Below are 24,037 nucleotides of genomic sequence, written 5' to 3'. Positions count from 1 at the left end.
CCTTAAAAAATTTTTGTTTTAGGTAAATTACTTTGCTTTCAAGACTCTATCCAGTACAATAGAACAGTAATACATTTCTTCAAATGCCAAAAAACAAACAAACAACCAACCCACTCTGAATTACATGGGGCAAACACCCAACATAATATTCAGTTAAAGCAGTAAGTCTTTGAGAATTAATTTTATAAATTAAATCTCTCTGCTAAGTTTGTTAACTACAAAAATATTTTTTAGTAGGATGGATTAAACTGATTCATGTTTCATTCTATTTTATGTAAGCTGGCAGTACAACACGAAGTCTTAAGATAGTTGGATAATATAAATAAAATCCAAAAGAAACCAAAGATTCAGTATTACTTTTGTAGAGATTTTTTCACTTGGAGTTAAAATAATTTTTTTAAATCTCTAGAGACAATATGGAGTTTCATGAATGAGGAAAAGAATATCTGCTTAAAAATGAGAATCAAAGAAGGTCTAATCAATAAACCACATTCCATTCTTTCTTGACCTAGAGGGTAAACCTTTTGCAATAAAAGTGAATGAGTCAGTGAAAGACAGGAAAACATATTATAGTTTTGGGGTATCTTAAAGATAATGCCATAAATGGCAGTAATTACAAAAATATTAATAATGGTGTGAAGTACCTGGTAAGCATTCAATTAACTGGCATTTTGGAGAGCTCTTTTTCTAGGAAATCAACAGAATCATTTTGAAAGGCAAATTATTATAGGTCTGTTGAGAGCACTAAAGATGCTTCTTTGGGCTGAAGATATGCTAAAACAGCACATGTATGACACTCAACATGGGCTTTAAAAATAGTTACTTCAAGGTACTATAAAGAAAAAATAGTGCTATGAAGAAATTGCCAAGTGTTCAGAAATGTTCCACTATCCCCCAGGGATAGACTGTTGCAGAGGTAAACATTGGGAATATTTATGAATACAAATTGTGAGAAATCTGGCATCAACTATCTGAAGCATGTGGTTTTAAAACATAAGAAATGGAAAGGATGACCATCTATAGGAACCAAAGCAAGATCCTGGAAAAGAAAGTTTCAAAATGTTATATATGATGACTAACTTTCAAAGAAAATCTACATTTACAATGAAGTACTGAACTGAAGAATTTTTAGCAAACAAACACCTTAAAATTGATTATATTTAGAAGAGTCAAGTAGATGTCCTAATATAAAAGTGAAATTAGATGGAATCATTAAATCCCAGCTGAAACAATTACCTGTGCAATTATATCCATTCAAAAAACTACGAAGAATTGGCTTAGTAGTGTGTTCAAAAACTTCCAACTGAGTTGAAGTTTCATCAAAAACAGCATCAAATACAAATTTAAGATCCTTATTTTGTCTCTTTGTAATGTCTCGATTCATAGTTTTCTTTCCATGGAAAAAGCTGATTTCTTCTTGCTTGGGATCAAAAACAAGAATATGCTTATCCACAACATGGACTACTTTATGAAATCCAGAGGCCTTTTCTTTTGTGTTCTCAGGACGCACACGGACAACTACTTTCATGTGATGACACAGGTTTTCCTCAGTGACAGACATTGTTGACTATCTTGATTCCTCTGCTTATGTGAGTGGCTGAATATTTCTCTGAAATTAAAGAGTATTAATATTAATTCTACTATATGCAAAATGACTAGCATGTAGTAGTAACTTAAAAAAAAGGTGTTGTGTTTCACTCACATAGTAAGTTACTGGAAATCCCTAGTTTGAAACTTTCCAATGGTTCTTATTTTGACCTGAATTTCTTTTAATGGCCTAGATCTTCTACCTCATGTCCTATTGTCTTCCCCATTGCCCCTATTCCAACATGCCAAGTGCCCCAGTAACGCCCTTCCGCTAGCCATTCTATCATAAAGTGCTTTCCTCAGTAATTACATGACTAACTCTGTCACTTCTTTCAAGTCCTTGCTCAAATGGTGCCCATTCTGCCCACCCTTATTAAAATTGCCAAACCAATTCCTAACTGCCCTTATACCACTCAATTTTTTCCCAAAGCACTTACCACCTCCTAATAGAATATATATTTTCCATCTATTTAGCATGCTTGGTGTTTACTTTCTCTATTCTAGTTAAACTATAAGCCTCTTAAGGGCATTTTAACAAAATCTTGTTTTGCTTACCAATGTGTTCCAAGTCTAAAACAGTGCCTAGTACATGGTAGACACTATAAGTGTGCATGTTTATTTGCGTCCGACTCTTTGCAATCCCATGGGTTGTGGCCTACCAGGCTCCTCAGTCCATAGAATTTTCTAGGCAAGAATACTGGGGTGGTTGCCATTTCCTACACCAGGGAATTTCCCGGACCTAGGGACTGAACCTGCATCCCCTGTGTCTTCTGCATTGGCAGGCAGATTCTTTACCACTGAGCCACTTGGGAAGCTCAACAGACATTATAAAAACTGGATGACAAAATATGCATAATTTTAGAGCAGAGACTAGGATCTATATTCAGAGATTAGAATTTCTGAATACACAAAAAACTAGGGGACTATACCATCTCTATTACTTTCTACCTGGATGAGCTAACTGACATACACCTGGAACTATTTTTAACTCTATGGGTCTCTGAGATACAGGTACAGATAAGCTTGGTTGTGTCAATTTCCAGTGCCAAGAGACTTGCAGTCAAGATCAATTTTATTAAAAATAGTTTGTAAGCCAAAGCTATCCCTTCAGTACTTTAATACAATTCTGAGAGACCCTTTCCTGTCCATTCTCATGACCCAAACTAAAGTAGTATTAGAGCTCTCCTGAAAAATCAAAGCTAGGTTTTTCCTACCTGTGATTATATATGGTTTAGCTATAAAGTTAGGACTTCCCTGGTGGCTCAGATGGTAAAGCATCTGCCTACAAGGAGGGAGACCCAAGGTCAATCCCTGGGTCAGGAAGAACCTCTGGAGAAGGAAATAGCAACCCACTCTAGTACTCTTGCCTGGAAAATCCCATGGACAGAGAATGGTAGGCTACAGTCCATGGGGTTGCAGAGTCAGACACGACTGAGCTCCTTCACTTTCTTTTCTTTTCTTTCAGCTATAAAGTTTGAGTTGAAGTGAAAGCCCAGGGTCTGATTAATATTTCAGAGATTTTTTAAGTTTTTGTATTTGCATATCATTTAATATTTTTGCATTTGATTTTTGCAATCTGATCACTTCACTGTTGACGTACTTGAGGAAACGGAAACCACTGAGGCCACTGAAGTAATGCAGACAAGAGATGATGCAGTCAACTTAGAACAGGGAGTGGTAAATATAATCTGAAAGTAAAGATAAAAGAATTTTCTGATGCGGGAATGAGAGAAAGATAGGATTCAGGAATTACTCCAAAGTTCTTGGCCTGAGTGTCGGAAGAACAGAGTAGCCATCAACTGAGATAGAAATAACTGAGGGTAAAGCAGGTTTTGGGGTGAAGATCAGGAGTTCATTCTGGACATCTTAAATCTGAGAACATTAATCAACATCTAGATGGACATTTCAAGGCAGCTGGAAGCTAAGTCAAGAAAGTAAAGGCTGTCCTCAGAGTTTTAACGCCATGTGAAGATTTTCAGTTTTTCAAGCTTATCATGGCATTAAAACTTAGGGGGGCCTTCTAAATCAAGGAGGAGAGAATGATCAATTGTGCTAAATACCTGCTAATAGGTCCAGTTCAGTTCAGTCGCTCATTCGTGTCCGACTCTTTTGACCCCATGTATTGCAGCACGCCAGGCTTCCCTGTCCATCACCAACTCCGGGAGCCTACTCAAACTCATGTCCATCACTCCCGGAGCTTACTCAAACTCATGTCCATCGAGTTGGTGATGTCATCCAACCACCTCATCCTCTGTCATCCCCTTCTCCTCCCTCCTTAAATCTTTCCTAGCATCAGGGTCTTTTCAAATGAGTCAGTTCTTTGCATCAGGTGGCCAAAGTATTGGAGTTTCAAGTTCAACATCAGTTCTTCCAATGAATATTCAGGACTGATTTTCTTTAGGATGGACTGGTTGGATCTCCTTGCAATCCAAAGGACTCTCAACAGTCTTCTCCAACACCATAGTTCAAAAGCATCAATTCTTCAGCACTCAGTCTTCTTTATAGTCCAACTCTTACATCCATACACAACTACTGGAAAAACCAAAGCTTTGACTAGACGGACCTTTGTTGGCAAAGTAATGTCTCTGCTTTTTAATATACTGTCTAGGTTGGGCATAGCTTTTCTTCCAAGGAGCAAGTGTCTTTTAATTTCATGGCTGCAGTCACCATCTGCAGTGATTTTGGAGCCTCAAAAAATAAAGTCTGTCACTGTTTCCATTGTTTCCCCACATTATTTGCCATGAAGTGATGGAACCAGATGCCATGATCTTAGTTTTCTGAATCTTGAGTTTTAAGCCAAATAGGTTAAGTACTTAGTAAAAGTCATCATGGGATTTGGTAACATAGAAGCAAATAAGAACAACGTGGGGCAATGGTAGGACAAAGGCCTGAATGGGAGAAGACTCAGATAGCAAATACAGGAAGCACTACTGAACAAGTAAGCAAAGAAATGGACAGGGTTAAAAGAAGATATTGTGTTTCCTAAAGTGGAAGAAATAATAATGATAATGCTAACATATATCAGAAATCCATACACTTTTGAAAGGAATTCAAATTAAGGCCAAGACAATCTAAAACTAGAAGACACTGGACATAGCACTCCCTTTTTAGGACTCTGTGAGTCCCCAAAATATAACACTGAAAAGCAAAGGATGGTCATTTAGATTCTAACAGTTAGGTCCCAGATGAATTACTACTCTGGTCTTTCTTCACCCTGAGCTTCTGTCTAGCCAACTCCCATAAATACCTATACTCCTTTTCTTTGACCTTGGACAAGTTACTTGATCTCACTGAATTCCAGGTTTCTCATTTGTATAAAAGAAATAATACCTAATAGCTGTCCTTAAGCTAAAAGAGATAAAAAGCATTAAGTGTATTAAGGCATTCAATAAATGCCAATTCTCTTCCCTACCTGCCTCCAATCCTGCCTCTTCTTCCCAAAGATAACTAGACCATCTTTTCATTGTTTCCCAAGGAGCTTATCACTGGCATTTTGGTTAGATCAATTCTTCCTTATTTGGAACTGTCTCAAATATTAGAGGATGTTAACATTTCTGACCCCTGTGTATTAAAGGCTAGTAGAATCTCACATTCCTTGTGATACTCAAAACTAACCTCTACATAGACTTCTAATGGGGGAAAGGGGAAGAGAAACTAAAGAGCCTCTTGATGAGGGTGAAGGAGGAGAGTGAAAAAGAGGCTTAAAACTCAATACCAAAAAAACTAAGATCTGGTCCCATCACTTCAGGGCAAATAGATGGGGATAAGGTAAAAGCAGTGACAGATTTCTTCTTCCTGGGCTTTAAAATCACTGCAGATGGTGACTGCAGCCATGAAATTAGAAGACGACTGCTTCTTGACAGGAAAGCTGTGACAAACCTAGACAGTATATTAAAAAAGTAAAGACATCACTTTGCCGACAAAGGTCTATATAGTCAAGACAATGGGCTTTCCGGTACGGATGTGAGAGCAGGACAATAAAGAAGGCAGAGCATGGAGGAACTGATGCTTTCAAATTGAGGTGTTGGAGAAGACTCTTGAGTGTCCCTTGGACAGCAAGGAGATCAAACTAGTCAATCTTAAAGGAAATCAACCTTGAATACTCTTTGGAGGGACTAACGGTGAATCTGAAGCTCCAACACTTTGGCCACCTGATGCGAACAGCTGACTTATTAGAAAAGATCCTGATGATGGGAAGGATTCAAAGCAGGAGAAGAGGGCAACAGAGGATGAGATGCTTGGATGGCATCACTGATTCAATGGACCTGAACTTGGGCAAATTCCAGGAGATGATGAGGGACAGGGAAGCCTGATGTGCTGCAGTCCATGGGGCAGCGAAGAATCAGACATGACTTGGCAACTGAATAACAAAAACAGATTCTCACGTTCCTTGTGATACCAGAAACTAACCTCTACACATATTTTTCTAAAAGCTTTTAGAAATGTTCAACAATGCCTTGCTTTTCACTGATATGCTTCTTTTTTCCCCTTCAATGGTAGATAAAATATACACAAATGAAATGGTTAAAAAACATATAAAACATCAGGTGATTTTTTTTCAAAACAGATCTTAGGTTGGAAGGTATCTCTTGTTAATTAACTCATTAACTCAGTAAGTTAACTGTTAAAATCCCAGTTCTTCTACTTACTGGCTGTGATAGTGGGCAAGTTACTCAATCTCCTTATGGATTAGTTTCCTCATCTGTAAAGTGGGACTAATAATACTACCTACCTTATAAAGTTCTTGTGAAGATTAGCACTTAGAAAAATACCTGGCACAGAGAAGGCATTATAACATCTGCTATTATTATTACATATAGCTTAGTGAGGAAAGAGCTATTGAAATAATGGTGCAAATATGCAAAGCTGTAACTCTGATAAGTGCTATCAGATAAAGGTTAACAGTACTACCTAAGACTGAGTTTGAAAGCTCCCCAGAGGAACAACTGGAATGGAGAGCTGAAGAATGGATAGTTATTACCAGGTTAAAAAAAAGATTTCAGGACAGAAAACTAGTTGTGCACTCAGTAAATATTCACTGAGTGCCTTCTATGTGTAAGGCATTTTTCTGGGCCTTGGAACAGACAGTTAGAAGTGTATGTATGGGTTCTTGTTTTAGATGGGAATGTTGTGAAAAGAGACCGAAGTGAGGGACTGAGCAAGTAAGTGGCTCCCAGGCAGGAGTATTTCAGGGCCACAAGTCCAAAAGCCTGTGGTAGGAAACAGCTTGTGCAGAGGACATAAATGGCTGTGTGGTCAATTTGCTTAAATCTCATTTTGTTTAACCATTTAGTTTTATATGATTTTAATTCTATCTACAGCATCTAAAGAGATGCTCAGCTAAGCTTTGCTCAGTCCTGACTGTAGCTGGAGAGAACACAAGGGAATGGAGAGGGCTGCATTAAAAAGATTAAGCTGGATAAAAGTGGGGCCAGATCTAGATTTCAATGTCAGGTTATAGAACTTAGATTGGACTTTGAAGTTAATTGGGAATTATTAAATGAAAAAATTATGCTCAATTATGTTCAAGTATGTTGATGTCATTAGGAATTAATGAGGTTGTTCCTACATTAAAACATGATGACTGCTTTTTTTTTTCCCTAACATGGCCAAGTAAAAGAGATAGACATCCAGTTGATTCTGACTAAGGCACACAGAAATTACATTCCTTGACCATTTTTACTTACGAAGTGGCAAAACAAAAGACTACATATTGTTATCTGTGCAATAATGTGTTACCTCAAAAATTATTTTCAGATGATCATTCAGAAGATAGTATCACAGTCTCTGTTCAGTTTTGTCATATCTACTTTCAAGTGATATCTGTTGAATAGAATCAAAAAAGCGAGCTGGTAGGATTTCACTGGTGGGACTAAAACATTAAGGACAAATACAACACCATTTCCTTTATAATAGAAAGGTATCTCTAGAGTGGGTAGAGTATGAAAGAGAGTGATGAAGGGGCTTTAGTAGTAATCTATAAAATGATAGGGTTGGACTACATTGATAACTAATGTTCTTTTCTAGCTCTAAATTTTATGATTATTGTGTATGACAAAAATATAACATCTAATGGGACTATATACCTTTATATTCCTCCTTATCTCTTGTCGTGTGCTTGGTATATAGTTAAGTTCTCAAAACATCTGATTAATGAACAAATTAATAAGTTATAAAAAGTAGACATGGAATTCAAAAAAGCAATACAGCCATTTTTGGCAAACACATACTATACTTCTCTAAGAGAACCAACATACCATAGCAGAGTGAAATGGTTGGCAATAACAAGAAATCATAACGAGGATCCTGAGGCATCAAAAACAGTTAAATAATGTGCCCAATTTCTTTATAAAATTAGGAAAATGAGATCATTTTTATGTTAATTGTTGAAGATGGTTAAAACACTATCACTTAAATAAGGGTAACATTCAATTTTCTGGGAGAATGACTTACACAGAGAGCCTCATTCTTCTGTTACCTTTAAGGAAGCGGTGTTAAAACTAATTCTCTTCAATAGTTGCAAGTTGATATAAACCAAGTTGAACAGGTAAATCCTAATCTTATATCTAGCTACTGTTTTCCTAGATAAAATTTAAGCCAGTTAAGTCAAAGATCATATGAATATACAATCAATTTGACTTAATTCATCAATTGTATGTACTGATACCGTCTTCAAAAGAAATCAGATCATGTGATGTACCTCATCTTGTTCTGCTCCAATGACTCTCCAGCATATGAATAAAATGCAAACTCTTTACCAGGTCCTATAGGATCTATACTTTGTTCCTGTCTAATGTTACCCTCCCTCTCCATTACTGTTTCAGTCTCACTGTCCTTCTCAGTGTTTGTTCAACACCTCAGTCTCATTCTGGCCTAACTTTCTCTTTTCTCTGCCTGGAAGGCTCTATCTTCAGGTATTTACAAATCTTAATATCTCAGTTCATCATTCAGGTCTTTGTTCAAACGTCACTTCATAGAGGTTTTCCCTAAAGATTTCATTCCAAACTGTATCACCCTGCCCTTGCCTCTCTAATTCCTTATCAGTTTTATTTTCCTTCCTAGTATATAAACTACTTGGAAAATACATATTATTTGGTTACATATTTATTGCTTAGTTCCCTTCTAACATGTTAAGCACCATGAGAACTGGAACTTCATCTGCACTCCAGAACCTAGAAAAGGGCTTATCACATATTTAGAAATTTTTACATACTTGTTGAATAACAGAACGAATGAACTAATGAAGATTTTCAAGATACGTGTGCAAAAAATAAATGCAGAATAGTGGATATGGTATTCAACCATTTGTATTTTCAAAAGACATACATACTTGTATGTGTATGGGCTCTCTCAGGAAGAGAACACAAGAAATTGATAATACAGTTGCTTGATGGTGGGAAAATAACTGACAAGCAGGTTTACTTTTTCCTTATATTCTTTTGTACTATTTGGGTTTTAAACAAGTCTAGGTGTTTTTATCTCAAAAACAAAACAAAAAAATATTAAAATTTACCTTAAACACAAAGTTTCTGTTAATAACTTTGGAATACTTTTTCCTGAGCTGTTATTCTACAAATAGAAATGGGCTAAGCAATTTAAATACTTATTTAATCTCTGTAACAACTCTATGATATAGGATTTTATATTATAGGATAGATACAAAATCATACCTATTTTATATAGAGAGAAACTATAATACAGAGGTTAAGTTAACTGGCTGAAGTCACATTATTGGAAGCATAAGACATGAAATTTGAACTCCGACTGACTGAACCTAAAGTTCAAGTATTTAATCATCTTCTCCATAACGAGATAAATATATAACTCTAAGAAATTTTCTGATAGAAGAAGTTAAACTATTTTCACTTTTGATAGAAACCTCAGGGCCTAGTAGTGGGGCTCTTGCAATGAATGTTGAAACAAAACTGGAAGTTCATGATTTTTCTGTGCCTGTTGGATAATATAAGTATCTATTTTCAGAAAATGTTATTAATTTAGAACTCTTGAATTAGGTGGATATGGTGATAATTAGTAATAATGAACAGTGGCTGTCATTTGAGAACACTCTGTATGCCAGGCATTATGATAAACATTTGACATTCATCATCTCATTCAGTCCTTAAAATATAAAGTAGACTCTATTACTGTCTCCAATTTACAAAAACAGAGACTTAGTTTTAGGATAAGGAATTTTTCCAAAATGACATGCGATTAAATGAGAAGCCAAAATGTGGATCCAGGTCCAAATCTATAATACATGTTCTTAGTAGCTATGCTCTATTGGAATCAAAACGAAAGGCTTTCAAAAAATGGAGCAGACGTGTTGTATAAATTTTCTTGAAGGTGTGGAGTAATACAGTTATAAATTATTTCTTAAATACATATTCAAATTTGAATTTGATTCAGATTCCATAAACATTTTTTAGGACCAGGAACTACCTTCCACTTTATCATGTACAGTCTCTACGTAACTTAAACCTCTTATTGGAAATAACTTTGAGTGTTAGAGCCACTGCTTCTAGTAATTTGCAAGCATCAAGGAAGAATGAAAATTTCAAATGGAGGGAAGGGCAGTACTAACATCTGGACTATTTTTTTCCTCCTAGATTTCAGAGTTGACAGCATAAGTCATTTTATTGTGTACCTTAATTGATTCAAGATATATTTAGAGTGGAACAAGATACATTTTAAAATGAAAACTTTGTGTATTTGTAAATACTTGTTTAGTAATAGGAGACAATTTCTACCGTTAAAAGACAGATAACCTTTGTGTACTGAAATAACCAATTCCTACCAAATAGTAGAAAGTTAATAAAAAGCAGTATCTAACCTTTGGATTTCATGTTCTCTGGCAACAAAGTTCATAAATACTTACCAAAATCCAAGATGGGGTCGCTGACCATGGTAGAATAACACTATCAACTGAAACCTGTAGAATGTCTAACACATCCTACCTGGTTGTTAAAAATTAGTAACCTATACACTATACAACACAAATTTTTAATTCTGGCCAAATAATGTCATAAACAGCAGTCAGCCTTGACTTCTCTGAAACAGAGTGCCTAATGAACACTACTCAAGGCGAATCTAGCAGAAACTTAAGAAACGATGGTAGAAGAACTGATTCTCAGTGCTTTAAGTATTTTTTATTTGCAGAGCATCATCTACCAGTATCTCTTCCATAGCCCGGCTGATCCTCAGCAAACCTATTAGTCACTGTTGGCAGGTTTTATCTTGATGCTACAAATGGGGCTCGGGGAAGGTTCCCAGCTGATCTTTGACAGGTTAACAGCAGAACCTCGCTGGACAAAAAGCTTGCAAGTTGGGGAACCAAGGCTCCTCATCTGACAGTTAAGCTTAGGGTTATACTTCAAAACAAAACACTCTGTATACGGAGTCCTGAAGGAACTTTGCACTGTAAGGTACTGAACAGTTAGTGTTCAGCCAAAGTCTGGGAAAAGAGCCAGGATGCCCTTTAAAATTTCCAACTTCCTCAGAATTTCAGGTAGGAGATCCCTGATCTTCCTGCTGAGCCGTCCAGGACTCTCGTTCAGGCAGAGTCACATTCTAGTGCGTTCTCAAGTTCCTTCTTCCTTTCACTTTCTCCCCAAGGAACCTTAACCAGGCCCACCCGCAACCCTACCCTATCGCCGCACTTAAGGCTTCCGTGTTTGTCAACAAGCCCACTTGGTCCTCTATTCCTGAGGCGGCGGGACCTCTCCGCTTTCAGCGAGATACGTCATCCAAAAAAAGTCCCCGAGACCAGTTTTCTCCTCTAGCCTTACACTCACCTCAGGCCCAAAAAGTTTCACTCGAATGTCCGCCACCCGGCTATTCAAACTCAGCCTCGAGATTCAAACTCAAGCCAGCTTCCTCAGCGCCTCTTTTCATTGGCTGCCGTCTTCGTGACGTCACCACGCAGGACGTGGCCGTGGCGCGCTGCAGATTGGCGCCAGGCGTCTTAGCGGCGCGGAGCACTAGAAGCTGCCTAACTCCGCGTCACCGTGGCAACGCGGAGGCTGTTTCCGGAGGTGTTGGCCGAGGTGGGCGGGGTTAGCCTGCAGCTGCAGGTGGGAGGCAGACACCTGGGATCTTCAGGAAGCCTTCAGACCGCGGGCACGGGCCCGGTTCCTGGGTTCAGGGTGTGAGTGAGACGAGTGCGGGCAGGGCTTGGTCATGCCCTCTGCTAGGGGGAGAGGCGGAGCCTGTGGGTATGGATTAATGGGTTTTGGGTGTTTATTTTCTCCTTTTCTCTATTAAGCAATGAGGCCTCCAAGGCACAGGTCCAGTGATCTGGAAGCTATAGGGGCCTGTTCCTTCCAGCCACTTTCACGTGGACGCAGCTGGAGTCAATTCATCTAAATTAATCGAAAGTCCAGGACTTTTGGTTTGAGGGCCCAGGCTTCGTTGCTCAGGAACCCCAGGCCCATTCCCTTAGTGCCTGCTGACTGAAACTATTTGTTGTATGACTGTTTTTTCCATTTCTTTCTAAGATGGCATTACAAAATAAATTTATTCAAATTTATTGGCCTAGTTCATTATTGGATGCAGTGGGCTTTTAAGTCCTGGGTTGTAGTTAGAATTTTAGAATGTAACTATAAAAAGAAAAAAATATATATATCTGGGAAAAAAATGGCAGATGTGTTTGCTAAGAGAATTCATCGTTTTTTCTCAGGATATTTTTAATAGTATGATCTGAATTTTTGTTGTTCTTATGTTACTATTGTTGTATCCATTCATTCAATAGTTATTGATTGTATATTTTAAGGACATAATAGCGCACAGTTGAGTCAAACTCCTGGCCCTCTTGGAGCTTATGTTCTAGTGATTCAACATCACCGTATATACAAGATGGCACACCACCAAATGTAGAATATTTTAAGTGAACAATGTAGGGGAAACCCTCATAGGCATTTATTTTCTATTGAAGAAAACCAGAAGCACTTTGTATTGTATATGTATTGTATATGATGCATAATATATGATTATTTCTGAGCACTGGATAGAGCATCAATAAAGCTACTAATTGCTGGCTGTACTAGATGGATCTTAGCTAATGAGTAGTGATTTGTATGGTGCTGGGTTTGGTAGTAAAACTGAGAAGGCTTTTTATTTCAAATATGCAGTCACTCTGTGGTACTTTACCTTTGATGTCCCGGGCATTTTATTAATTTTATATATATTATCTAATCACTTCCAAGTTTTAAAACAGCCCATGAGATATATATACTATTTATTTTACTGAAAAGAAAACTGAAGTTTTCAGAAAATCTCTTAAGAAAAATATTTCTTTTGAAGGGTACAACCCAGCCAATTCAGAATGGAGTCACTTGTTTCTGAAATACTTTCTAGATTAAGTGATATTAAGATGATATCCTAATCTAGTCTGAAAATAGGCATGTTTTACCAATTCCTTGTAAAACTGTACTGATTATTGCTAAAGGAGAAGTGTTTACATTTCTTCCTTTTTGATAGCCACATTGTATAAGGCTGAACCAATTTCACAGGTGTTTCTACACCTAATCTAGTGCTTATTTTACATTTAAATTCTCCATCACACTTGCCGTTTAAAAGAGTTCAGATTATGAAGTTCATATTCTTAAGGAATTGTCCATATCTCTTAAGGAGTAAGAAATTTTAACGTTACAATCAATGTCATTACTCTGGCAGCTGGCTTCTCTTTAGTTGGCAAGTCATTAAGGAGTGTAATAGAAACGATAGGAAACTGATGTATTTTGTAATGAAATGAAGGCAAAAGAACCCAAAATTTTCAAACACGTAGTACTAAGGAGACAAATTCCCACCTTTCATTAGGAATTAAGAGTATAACTAACTGCTGTCTTTTAGAACACAGAAATTTAACATAGGTTTAGAGTAAACTGAAAAGAGTGGAGAAAAGACAAAATGGAAAGTTAGATTTGAAGTTGCATCAGACATTAAAAAAAAAAGTAAAAGTGAATTTAAAGCTGGCAATGGTAGGAGTTTATATCTCACTCGACCCCCAGGAACACCTTTTGGAGCCCGAGCGCCTGCGGGACCCTTTGGGAGCTGGGGACTGGAAGCAACGGAACCAAAGGCAGACGGTCCTCGGTTGCTGGGGCGGACGTGGGCCCAATCTGTCCGTCCCCGCAAGTTTCCCCCAGGGCTGGGACCTGGGCGAGCGGCAAATTCAGCTTTTCCCGGATCATAGTGTTCGTCTCGGGCCCGAGTTGGAGGCTAACTGAGAAGTCTTCGTTCCTCAGGTGAGGAGAAGGTGGTCGAGTCCCCGGAGCTCTTTTGGAACCCGCTCCACGCCTGTGGGGGAACTTCAGGGGACGACGGATTCGCCCAGCGCAAAGGAAACTCGCGCCTCTGCTCTTACGCTTACTCTCTTCAGCATTCATTCATACCGAGTTCAGAAGTTTCTAAAGAGTTTCCCTCGTCCGAGTGTAATTCTTAAGCAAAAGAGTGGATTTTTTTTTTTCTTCTTCTTCTTTAGGACCTTTTTCACATTCTCTGCGTTCGGTTGCCAGCCTCCAGGTCGACTTTTTGGCCTTAGGAATTAAATTTCCAAAGAGTTTTCTCTGCAGGGGGAGCTGACTGCAATGATGGTAATTGGTAGTACCATTGAGGAAGTAGTTTTCAAAGGTATCGCTCACCTTTGTGTTCCCACGTTTAAAAGAGTAACCTGGCTAATTCCGTGGTCTCAGCAGCTTAGACTGAATTTTGCTGGCAGGCAAAAGTTAAATGGCTTACCTAGAAAACCACAGAGTTGGCTCCTGAGCTTAGATTTCTTGACATCCTGCTTCTTTACTGTAAACAGAGGGAACGTAAAACTATCTTAAATCTTTTAGGGTGGCTGGTTCTTAGCAGACTACAGGAGTGCTCTGAGTTACCTGATAGGAGATTGGGCTGCAGAAGAGAGGGGATTCCCTTTAGAGCTTGCCCCCTTCCATTTTTAGGGACATATTAAAAAACACAACCAAAGAGGAAGGTTAATTATTGAAATGTTTTGTCTATGCTTACTCAGGTTAGTAGCCAATTCATGCATAATAAACTCTACAGGCTTTGTACTTTGAATATATTTGAGTAAATACAAAGAAATTGATGGCAGAAGAAAATTAAATGCTGTTAAAAACTTCTTTTTTTAAATCCTACTTGCCTTTCCCTGCATGGTTCTGATTCTGATATTGGAATTGATGGACTTTTTTGTTTGATTGTTTTGTTAAAAAATTATCAAAATCTGAACATCCAGTTTAGATTGTTTATGTTTATTGGATAGGCAAAATAATAGGAAAAGTTTTGCTTGTATTGTTTAAATACTCCAGATTCCAGTATTTAGGGCTGGACATCGTTACAGTGTCTTCTGTTGGGTGCCACACTGTATACTGTGTTTCCAGGTGGAGTAGACCAAGCAGTAGGATATTGGCTCCTTAAAAAAAAAGAGTCTAATTATGGCATACTAAAAATACATAGGCAGTGTAATCAAAGTACCTTTCAATTACATGACTGTATTAAATAAAGCCAGTGGGCCGGTTTATAACATAGAGGTTAAGACGAAAAATTCTGGGGAAAGAATGCTGGTGTTACAGTTCTAGCTTTATGACTCTCCAACTGTGTGGCCTTTTGCAGATTACTTCTCTGTTTTCTCCTCTGTAAAATGGAAATAATAATAGTACCTACCTCTAAGTGTTGGAGTAAGGATTGAATGAGTTAGTACTCATTCAATGTAGTGTGCTTAGACTAGTAAGTGGTACTTAGTAAGTGCTCAATAAATGTTAGCATTTATTTTGAAATATGTTAGAAATGCCAAGTTAGAGCATAATTTGGATTGTGTAAACTTTCTGGAAGCATAAGGCATAATTCATAATCTGGCTGATTTGTTAACTGCTCAACAACTAAAATTGTTATACTGTTATATAACATTATATAGCATTTATATATATAAGTGTTATACAGATGTTATACTGAACATCTAAAATTAAAACACTCATTTAACAAACTTTTTTGGCATAGTTTTTCTGTGTCATATTTGCAACATAATAATGTGAATTATGTCTTCGGTACAGTTGACATTATCCTCACGGTTACATCTTATTGATACTATATACAATATCAAATATATATTTTTATTTTACAGTTATTACATGTGAGACTTTTCAACATCATTCTTCATTTTCTATTGCAAAAGGAAGTTAAGGCATATTTAAGCAAAATTTATCTTTCTTAGCTATTTTGAGAATGTGATTTTTCGTAGGGTTAGGGAGACAGGTGAAATTTTCTAAAGCAACGTTTGATACAAACATTAATTCTGTAGAATCTGGAATTTATCCAACCATTTTTTATTTTCCCCCAGAAAACACATATTGAGCACCTAGTATGTATCTAATTTTGTGGATATAAAGGTGTGGTTCTTACTTCTAAGTAACTCATAATTCATGAGGAAGGAAGAGTAGTGTTAAATTGTTATTTATTGTAAGTGTCAAAAATGTTGTTTGCAACTGCAAACAACATTTAGAGTAAAGAGTGTAATATTTTCAAAAGGTATTCTGTTAATGTATTTCATAAATTATGTTTTTTATTCTGCATTTTAAAGAGTGGAGCATTACAGAATAAAATGGAACAAGTTAGAGGGGAAAAAAAAGAATGTATCAGTTATTCACTTGGTTTTTTATTGGGGGCAGGGAGCAGACAATTGAAACAGTGTTGGATGTGAAATGTCAAAGTGTGTTCAATGGAGTGTTTATAAAGTATAGTTTAAAATGATACATATGTCACTGATACAGGGCATGGTGAGATGATTTTGTCAAAAATTATCCATGACAAATTACAAGGTTTTTTCACAGACTGATAACCTCTTTTTCTTTTCGGTTGTACATGAATAGCCTTTTTTCAGTTTCTCAAAGTTAAATTGAAAATTAAGATTTAGCATTATGTGAAAAACAATTAAAAGGGTTTGAAATTAGAGAACCTGTGAATCTAAAATAGAATGATATTTATAACCCCTTAAGCCATCTGGATAGCTTTTTCAGATTAATGGTTTTGATGCATTGAACCCGTTCTTTAAACTTAATTAAAATTCAAAAAAGCATATTTCAGAAAATGATTAATAAATATTCATATCTCTGATGGTTAAAACATTAATGGTCTTAGAGCTTATCAGGCCACATTAAAAATTATATTTTCAGATAGTCTCTGGGGTTCTCTTGGTTTCCTTGCTTTATGTAAGGAGGGTAGTCACCTTCACTTGTTTGAAATGATGAGTTTTATATATTTTTCATGTGGTAAATATTGCACACTAATTTGCTTTCCCCCAAGTATTATAACATTCTTTTTTTAAAAAAATCCAACAATCATGATTTTAATTTTTTTCTAGATTTGTTGATCTACAGAATGCTTCGATACCCATATTTTTGTAGAATCCATAAAAATTTTCTTTCATGCTGGTTGGAATCTGGCATATATAATTTGGGTGTCTGGCCAAAAAAAATACATGCCACAGCAGAAAGATATAATGAATATGAAGCCCAGGAGGAAACAGATCAAACTGGAATTCAGGAGTTACACAGATCTCAAGATAGAGATTCTGGAGTGATGACTAAGTTACATATTCCAGTGATGGTGGATGAAGTTGTTCGTTGTTTGGCACCACAAAAAGGGCAGGTAAGTTGATTAATCTTTTATTTTCTAACACTTTTTACTTGAAATACAATTCACTTAATGTTCACACTTAAGTGTTTTTTAGTGTATTTACAAGGTTATACAATTATCACCACTGTCTGATGCAAGAACATTTTTATTATCCCAACAGGAAACCCCAAACCCATTAGCATTCACTCCCCATTGATTCCCTTCTCCTTGTGCCTGACAACCTGCTAATCTATTTTTTGTCCATATCGATTTGTCTGATCTGGACATTTCATATCAATGAATTCATACACTTTGTGATCTTTTCTACCTGCCTTTTACTTAGCATGTTTTCAAGATTTATCCATGTTGTGATGTGTGTCAGTAATTATTTCTTTTTATTCCTGAATCATTCCATTGTATGGATATGACTTTTTTTTTAATCCGTTCATCAATTGATGAAGTTTACACTTCCATGTTTAGACTACTCTGAAATGCTGCTATGAACATTCATGTAAAAGTTTTTGTGTGAACATGTATTCAGTTCTTTTGGGCATGTGCCTTGGAGTGGATGCTGGGTCATATGCTAACTCTATGCCTAACTTTTTGAGAATCTGCCAAACTGTTTTCCAGAGTTGGTTAGTTTCATCAAATAACAGTTTTAAAAGGAAAAGAATATTATGTTTTATGTGGTTAGGATATGAAAATGAAATTCTACTATAGCTTCTTGAGAATTTTAATATCTTTTTAGGAATGACTGGAGACAAAGGTAGAAGTTTCAATTCCCATCCTGTTTTCTTAGGCTGAGTTTTCAGCTACCCTTCTGTCTTACTGAGAATTCTCCAGAGAAATAGGACCAACAGGATGTGTAGGGGAGGCATGAGTATATATGTGGTTGTTAAGAGAGAAAGAGAGATTGATTGATTTTAAAGAATTGCCTCAAATGATTATAGAGGGTTGGTAAATTCTGAATTTCCATAGTAGGCTAGCAGGCTGGAGACTCACTTAAGACTTCCAGTTTGAGTCCAAAGACAGTTGACTGGAAGCATTTCTCCCTGTTCCAGGGAGGGCAGTGTTTGTTCTGTTAAGGCTTTCCAGTGATTGGATGAGACCAACCCATTTTTTTGGAGGATAATCTACTTTACTTAGTCCAGCAATTTAGATGTTAATCTAAGTTTAATTTAATTGTTATCTGAATGTTAAATTTAAATTTTATCTGAATGCTAGTTAAATGTTTTCTGCAAGTAGCAAAAACCAAATATTTATTTTGCAGTAACCCATGAAGTAGAGAAATAACCAAAGAAAAACAAATCCCATAAAATCTCCTCCTAATTCAGTATTTTATGTGCCTTTTTTCAAAAACCAAGTGGAATAAAATGAGGCGATTCTATGACTTGACCTACCCTGTTGTTTCATGTTTAAGTTCCTGATAAATATAATATTGGTTTGTTTTTATATTTCTATTGTTCTGATTTGAGTTTTCTAGTTACTTTTTATTGAAAGTTTAATTTTATGAATGTTATTTCTGAGAACTTGAATGTGAGGTACACTTAGAGACAATGTTATTTCTTACCTATTCTGCTGTCTGGCAGACAGCTTTATTCACTATTCCCTTAATCTTCAAGTAATAAAGAACTGCTGACAGTCCTTGGACAGGAAAGGTCTTCATTCTTCCAGAATCCATTATTTGCTGCTTTTCTTTCTGAGCCTTTTCTCCAAAATCATATTCCTTTGCAAACTATGAGTCATATATTCACCTGTATCAATCACCCACTTAATTACTGTTTTTCACATCACCTTCAATGATAAATTTACAAATGAAACTTTTGATCATAATAAGAACGTTAAAAAAATCTACATGTAGTTTTGAGTGAGGCCTTGATCACTAATATTTAATAATTATTTCCTTTTCTTTGATATTTAAAAGATGCTTACTTAAAATAATTGGTTTTGGGAATTTCTTCTGTATCATAGCCTATTCACTACATATTAATTGTGCAAATATTTATGAGTTTGAATTAAAAAAGAATTGCTCTTATCTTTCTCTTCCTTAGGGCTTCCCTGATAGCTCAGTTGGTAAACAATCTGCCTGTAATTCAGGAGACCCTGGTTCGATTTCTGAATTGGAAAGATCTGCTGGAGAAGGGAGAGGCTACCCACTTCAGTATTCTTGGGCTTCCCTTGTGGCTCAACTGGTAAAGCATCTGCCTGCAGTGCAGGAGACCTGGGTTCAATCCCTGAGTTAGGAAGATCCCCTGGAGAAGAGAAAGGCTACCCATAGGGTCTCAAAGAGTTGGACACCAACTGAGCGACTTTCACTTTCACTTTTTCTCTTCCTTGGGAGTTACTCTTTGTGACCCAGTGGACTGTAGCTCACCAGGCTCCTCTGTCCATGGAATTATATAGGCAAGAATACTGGAATGGGGTTGCCATTTCCTTCTCCATGGAATATTCCTGACCCAGGGATTGAACCCAGGTCTCCAGCACTGCAGGGAGACTCTTTACTGACTCTTTACTTTCCACCAGGGAAGCCTTGGGAGATACAGAAGGAATTAAACAAATTATAATTCTTTCTCCTTTCCCATTTTTCATTATTTTGTATTCTGGGTGAATAATTTTTTGTAAGAAAGTACTACTTGTTCTAAAAACATTTTTCTTGCTCTTGAAGATGTTTCAGTATAGGCTACCTTGGTTAGTCTTTTATTCCTAATTTCTGAAAGCTGGGGACAATAAGCATGATCCTGTCTAGCTGAAGATGATAGCAGTTCAGAGGATATAGGAGACTTGGTGTTCTTTGCCCGTTAGTGTTGCTAATGTAGCTTGGTGCCTTGAGGGTTTCTGTAAGAGCGATAAGTTACGAGGGACATGATGGTCATGCAAGGACTAGTACCAGTAGCTATGTAATTTCCTTCAAGTAGCTTACTGTGGCTCTGCCTCAGATTCCTCATCTGTGAAATGAAGTACAACCTGTCTCATATGGTCATTGTGAGGGTTAAATGAGTTCATTTATTTAAATTGCTTAGAATGACATCTTCTGAGTAGTATAAGCTCAGTAAACATTAGCTGATACTATTATGGGGATTAAAAAGGATCAGAATTAGTAGCTAGATACAATAATATTCAAGAGAATATGTAAAATAGATAGCTAATGGGAAGTTTCTTATAACACAGGGAGCTCAAGCTGGTGCTCTGTGACAACCTAGAGGGGTGGGATGGGGTGAGGGGTATATGGGAGGATTAGGAGGGAGGGGACATATGTATACTTATGGGTGATTTACATTGTTGTATGGCAAAATCCAACATAACATTGTAAAAACTTTAAAAAAATAATGGAAAAAAAATTAGGAGAAAAATGCTAGGAGACAGCAAAAGTGGAAATAAAAGTACCAACAAAGATGAAACCAGCATGTTTGCAGCTGGAAAGTGCTGTTCCTTCTGCCTTGAACCATTCTTCAAGTCTTGAGTTAAATTTCACTTTCTCAGGGAAGCTTTTCGAGAGCCTACAGAGGAGGATTGTCTCCTGGTTAGTGCATTCATGGAGTCATACAATTTTCTTTCATAGCATTTATAATTTTTTTTAAATGAGATTATTTGTTCAGTGGATGTCTTTCCTAGCAGACTGCCCTCCCTGAAAGTCATGGGCATGTTGATCTTGTCTACCGTTATATTTCCAGGATAAGCACTGTAACATGATGGATTTGTAATGATTTTTAAGGCAATGGATAAAATTCAGAGTAAACTGGAGCACAGATGTGAGGGACAGATAAAAGGAATATCCCTCAGTTACTAAGGGAGGCTCTCAGGCTCAGGACTTCTGTATGATTGCAGCCTCAATGTGGCAGGCCCAGTCTGATGAAGTAGCTGGAGAAATCTGGTAAAGGAACAGATAGGAGGACTGAGAAAATGAGCTGGTATCTAATTAATGCAGAATAGATTATGATAAATGTTAGGATAAGATTGTAAGGTTGGGTTTCTAAATACTCAAAATAAGTGTTTTATCTATTTTGATAGTCTAACATTTAATATTAATATCATTGTTACTTGATTTGCTGAAGTTTTCATGGTACAAGGTATAATTTTCTTTATAAAAATGCATTATACTCTATATAATGGATCTTTCCTAACATCAATAGCAGCATTTCACTTGTTTTACTTTAAATCTTTATAATCTTTAAATAGAGATTGAGCATAAAAGAGAAAATCTTGGGGCTATAGATTTACTTTCTTTAAATATTAAAAGCTGATCAATCACAGAAAGAAGCTTATTTTGTTTGACCTCAAATTATTGAAAAAGTTAGAAACCTCTATAAGAGACAGGCCCTGTACCATAGCACATATATGAAGATGCATTTTTTCCTAAAGAAAGGACTATATAAATTTCAGATGAAATGGACTGTGTCAACATGGAGTTGTTTCCTCTCCTTTGTTTTTAAACATATAGCTTTCTTGGAAACAGATTTTTATTTTAAATTTTATTCTACCTTTGTTTATTTGAAAAATGTTTCTGTTTTAAAGCATCATGGAGCTAGTTAAGTGACCTTTGTTATCAAAATACCTTCAGAAGTGTGATATTTCCAGTGTTGTACTGGTAAATATTTAACACCCGGTCTGTGGGTCAGGGTGGAGTATGGATTTCAAAAAAACAAAACCCCAATTAATTTTGTTTGCACATTTTCGTGAAATACAAATTCCTATTATTGCCCTTTCAAGCTACTAACCTAGTATTATTGAATGTACCATTAGGAAGAAATATGTACAGTTGGATGTCTCTAACCCGTGTGAATGACACTGGATATGACTCTCACGATTGATGCTATTAGATATCTGTAGGTTATATAATGGCAAAAAATTTTGCCTGACAATTCTGAAAATTAGTATAGTCTGTCAATTTTTCCCTTAGCTTATTTGACATTCCCTACTTAAGATCTGTATTTTGTATTTCTCTACCCTGGAAGGTACCATGGTATAGCCGTAGAATACTGTTTTCATTTATTTTTTTAGCAGTGACATTCTTTTTTTCTCTAATAAACAATCCATCCCAAATATAAAACAGGTTAAAAATGGTATTCTGTAGTGTGACTTTGTTTATATGATTTACTGGTGCTAAAATCCATAATGCATTATATAACAGTGAGACATTTTGTTGAGTACAAAAACTTTAAAATCAGCATCAGTGTCCTTTTATTTTTTGCACAGTTTGGATTCACATTGATAAATAAATATAAAATGTAACTGTTTTTTAAAGTTGTCCTGAAATCTCACCTTAGTTTTTATTTCTATAGAAGTTGTAAGATAATTTTAATTAAATAAAAAAGGGCATTTTAGTAATAAACATATAATTAAAGTTTCAATACAGCAATAAAGCAGTTATAAATATTTTTGCACCTAATTTCAGACCACCAAAATAAATGAAGCAAAAACTATCAGAATTTATGGGAGAAAGAGTGCTATAGTAATAGTTAGAGACATCAGGACCCACTCACAATATTCTATAGAACAGCCAGACAGTATTTAAATAAAGGAATAGAGAATTTAACACAGTAAACCAATTGTTTAAGACATATACAGAACACCCTACTCAATATCAGCAACAAACACATTTCTTGAGTACACATGGGATATTTTCCAGGATAGGACATATGTTAGGCTATAAGTTCAGTCTCAATAGATTTTAAAAGATATTGTTCAGAGTATCTTCTCCAGTCACAATCAGATAATATTAGAAATCAATGGCAGAATACAATCTAGAAAATTCATGAATTTTTGAAAATTAAGTAAAACATTCTTAAACAACCAATGGATCAAATAAGAAATCACAAGGGAAATTAGAAAATACATAGAGATGAATGAAAACAAAATCACAATATACCAAAACTTACATTACACAAGTCCTAAGGGAGAAATTTATAACTATAAATGCCTAGATAAAAAAACAAAGTTCTCAAATCAGCAACCTAGCTGTACAACTAAAGGAACTAGGAAAAGAAGAGCAAATGAAACCCAAAGAAAAATGGTGGAGAGGATCAATGAAACCAATTTTCAGGGACCAAAAAAATTGACCAGTCAGTTGTTCCATACAAGATTCTTCTTGACCGGCATATAGGTTTTTCAGGAGACGTAAGATGGTCTGCTATTCCCATTTCTTTAAGGGTTTTCCACACTGTCTTATGATCCACAAGTCAAAGGCTTTAGCGTAGTCAATGAAACAGAGGTAGATGGTTTTCTTTAGTTCCCTTGCTTTCTTTATCATCCAGTGAATCTTGGCAATTTGATCTCTGGATTGAGAAAGGAGTACAACAAGGCTGTTTATTGTCACCCCATTTGTTTAACTTATATGCAGAGCACATCATGAGAAATGCTGGGCTAGATGAGTTACAACCTGGAATAAAGATTGCTGGGAGAAATATCAATAACCTCAGATATACAAATGATGACACTCTAATGGCAGAAAGTAAAGAGGAACTAAAAACTTCTTGATGAGGATAAAGGAGTAGAGTGGAAAAGCTGGCTTAAAATTAAATATTAAAAAAACTAAGATCATGGCATTTGGTCCTAGCACTTCATGACAAGTTGAAGGTGAAAAGGTGGAAGCTGTGACAGATTTCCTCTTCTTGGGCTCTAAAATCATTGTGGATGGTGACTGCAGCCATGAAATTAGAAGATGATTGCTTCTTGGTGGGAAAGCTATGACAAACCTAGACAGTGTGTTAAAAAGGAAACACATCACTTTGCCGACAAAGGTCCGTATAGTCAAGGCTATGGTCTTTCCAGTATTCATGTGCATTTGTGAGAGCTGGACCATAAAGAAGGCAGAGTGCTGAAGAATTGATGCTTTTGAACAATG

General features: G+C 36.3%; 2 protein-coding genes across 6 annotated transcripts in view; one reads left to right on the top strand and one right to left on the bottom strand.

Annotated features, from left to right (window-relative positions):
• The window catches only part of KIF18A (kinesin family member 18A), an 86,349-nt gene extending 74,866 nt beyond the window's left edge, over nt 1-11,483 (bottom strand). Inside the window, exons 1-2 of the mRNA XM_005890672.3 lie at nt 11,379-11,483; nt 1,237-1,609 (exon numbers count right to left, since the gene is read on the bottom strand). Coding sequence (XP_005890734.2) covers nt 1,237-1,561 — 325 coding nt within the window. The 5' untranslated portion in view covers nt 1,562-1,609; nt 11,379-11,483. The remainder of the gene's footprint in view (nt 1-1,236; nt 1,610-11,378) is intronic.
• Nucleotides 11,484-11,518: 35 nt separating this feature from the next.
• Nucleotides 11,519-24,037, top strand: part of METTL15 (methyltransferase 15, mitochondrial 12S rRNA N4-cytidine) — a 217,425-nt gene continuing 204,906 nt past the window's right edge. For 2 of the 5 annotated variants that reach the window (XM_070383634.1, XM_070383630.1), the window contains exons 1-3: nt 11,665-11,798; nt 13,593-13,829; nt 16,943-17,229. In XM_070383634.1, the coding sequence (XP_070239735.1) occupies nt 16,960-17,229 (270 nt within the window). In that variant the 5' untranslated portion in view covers nt 11,665-11,798; nt 13,593-13,829; nt 16,943-16,959. Of the gene's footprint in view, nt 11,631-11,664; nt 11,799-13,592; nt 13,830-16,942; nt 17,230-24,037 lie in introns of those variants that run through there. The other 3 variants (XM_070383631.1, XM_070383632.1, XM_005890673.3) reach the window with 3 other exon arrangements.

The sequence above is a fragment of the Bos mutus genome, chromosome 15 (assembly GCF_027580195.1).
Source record: "Bos mutus isolate GX-2022 chromosome 15, NWIPB_WYAK_1.1, whole genome shotgun sequence".
Classification (NCBI taxonomy): domain Eukaryota; kingdom Metazoa; phylum Chordata; class Mammalia; order Artiodactyla; family Bovidae; genus Bos; species Bos mutus.
Note: the sequence above shows the minus strand (reverse complement) of the source record. Positions and strands in the feature narration are given on the sequence as shown.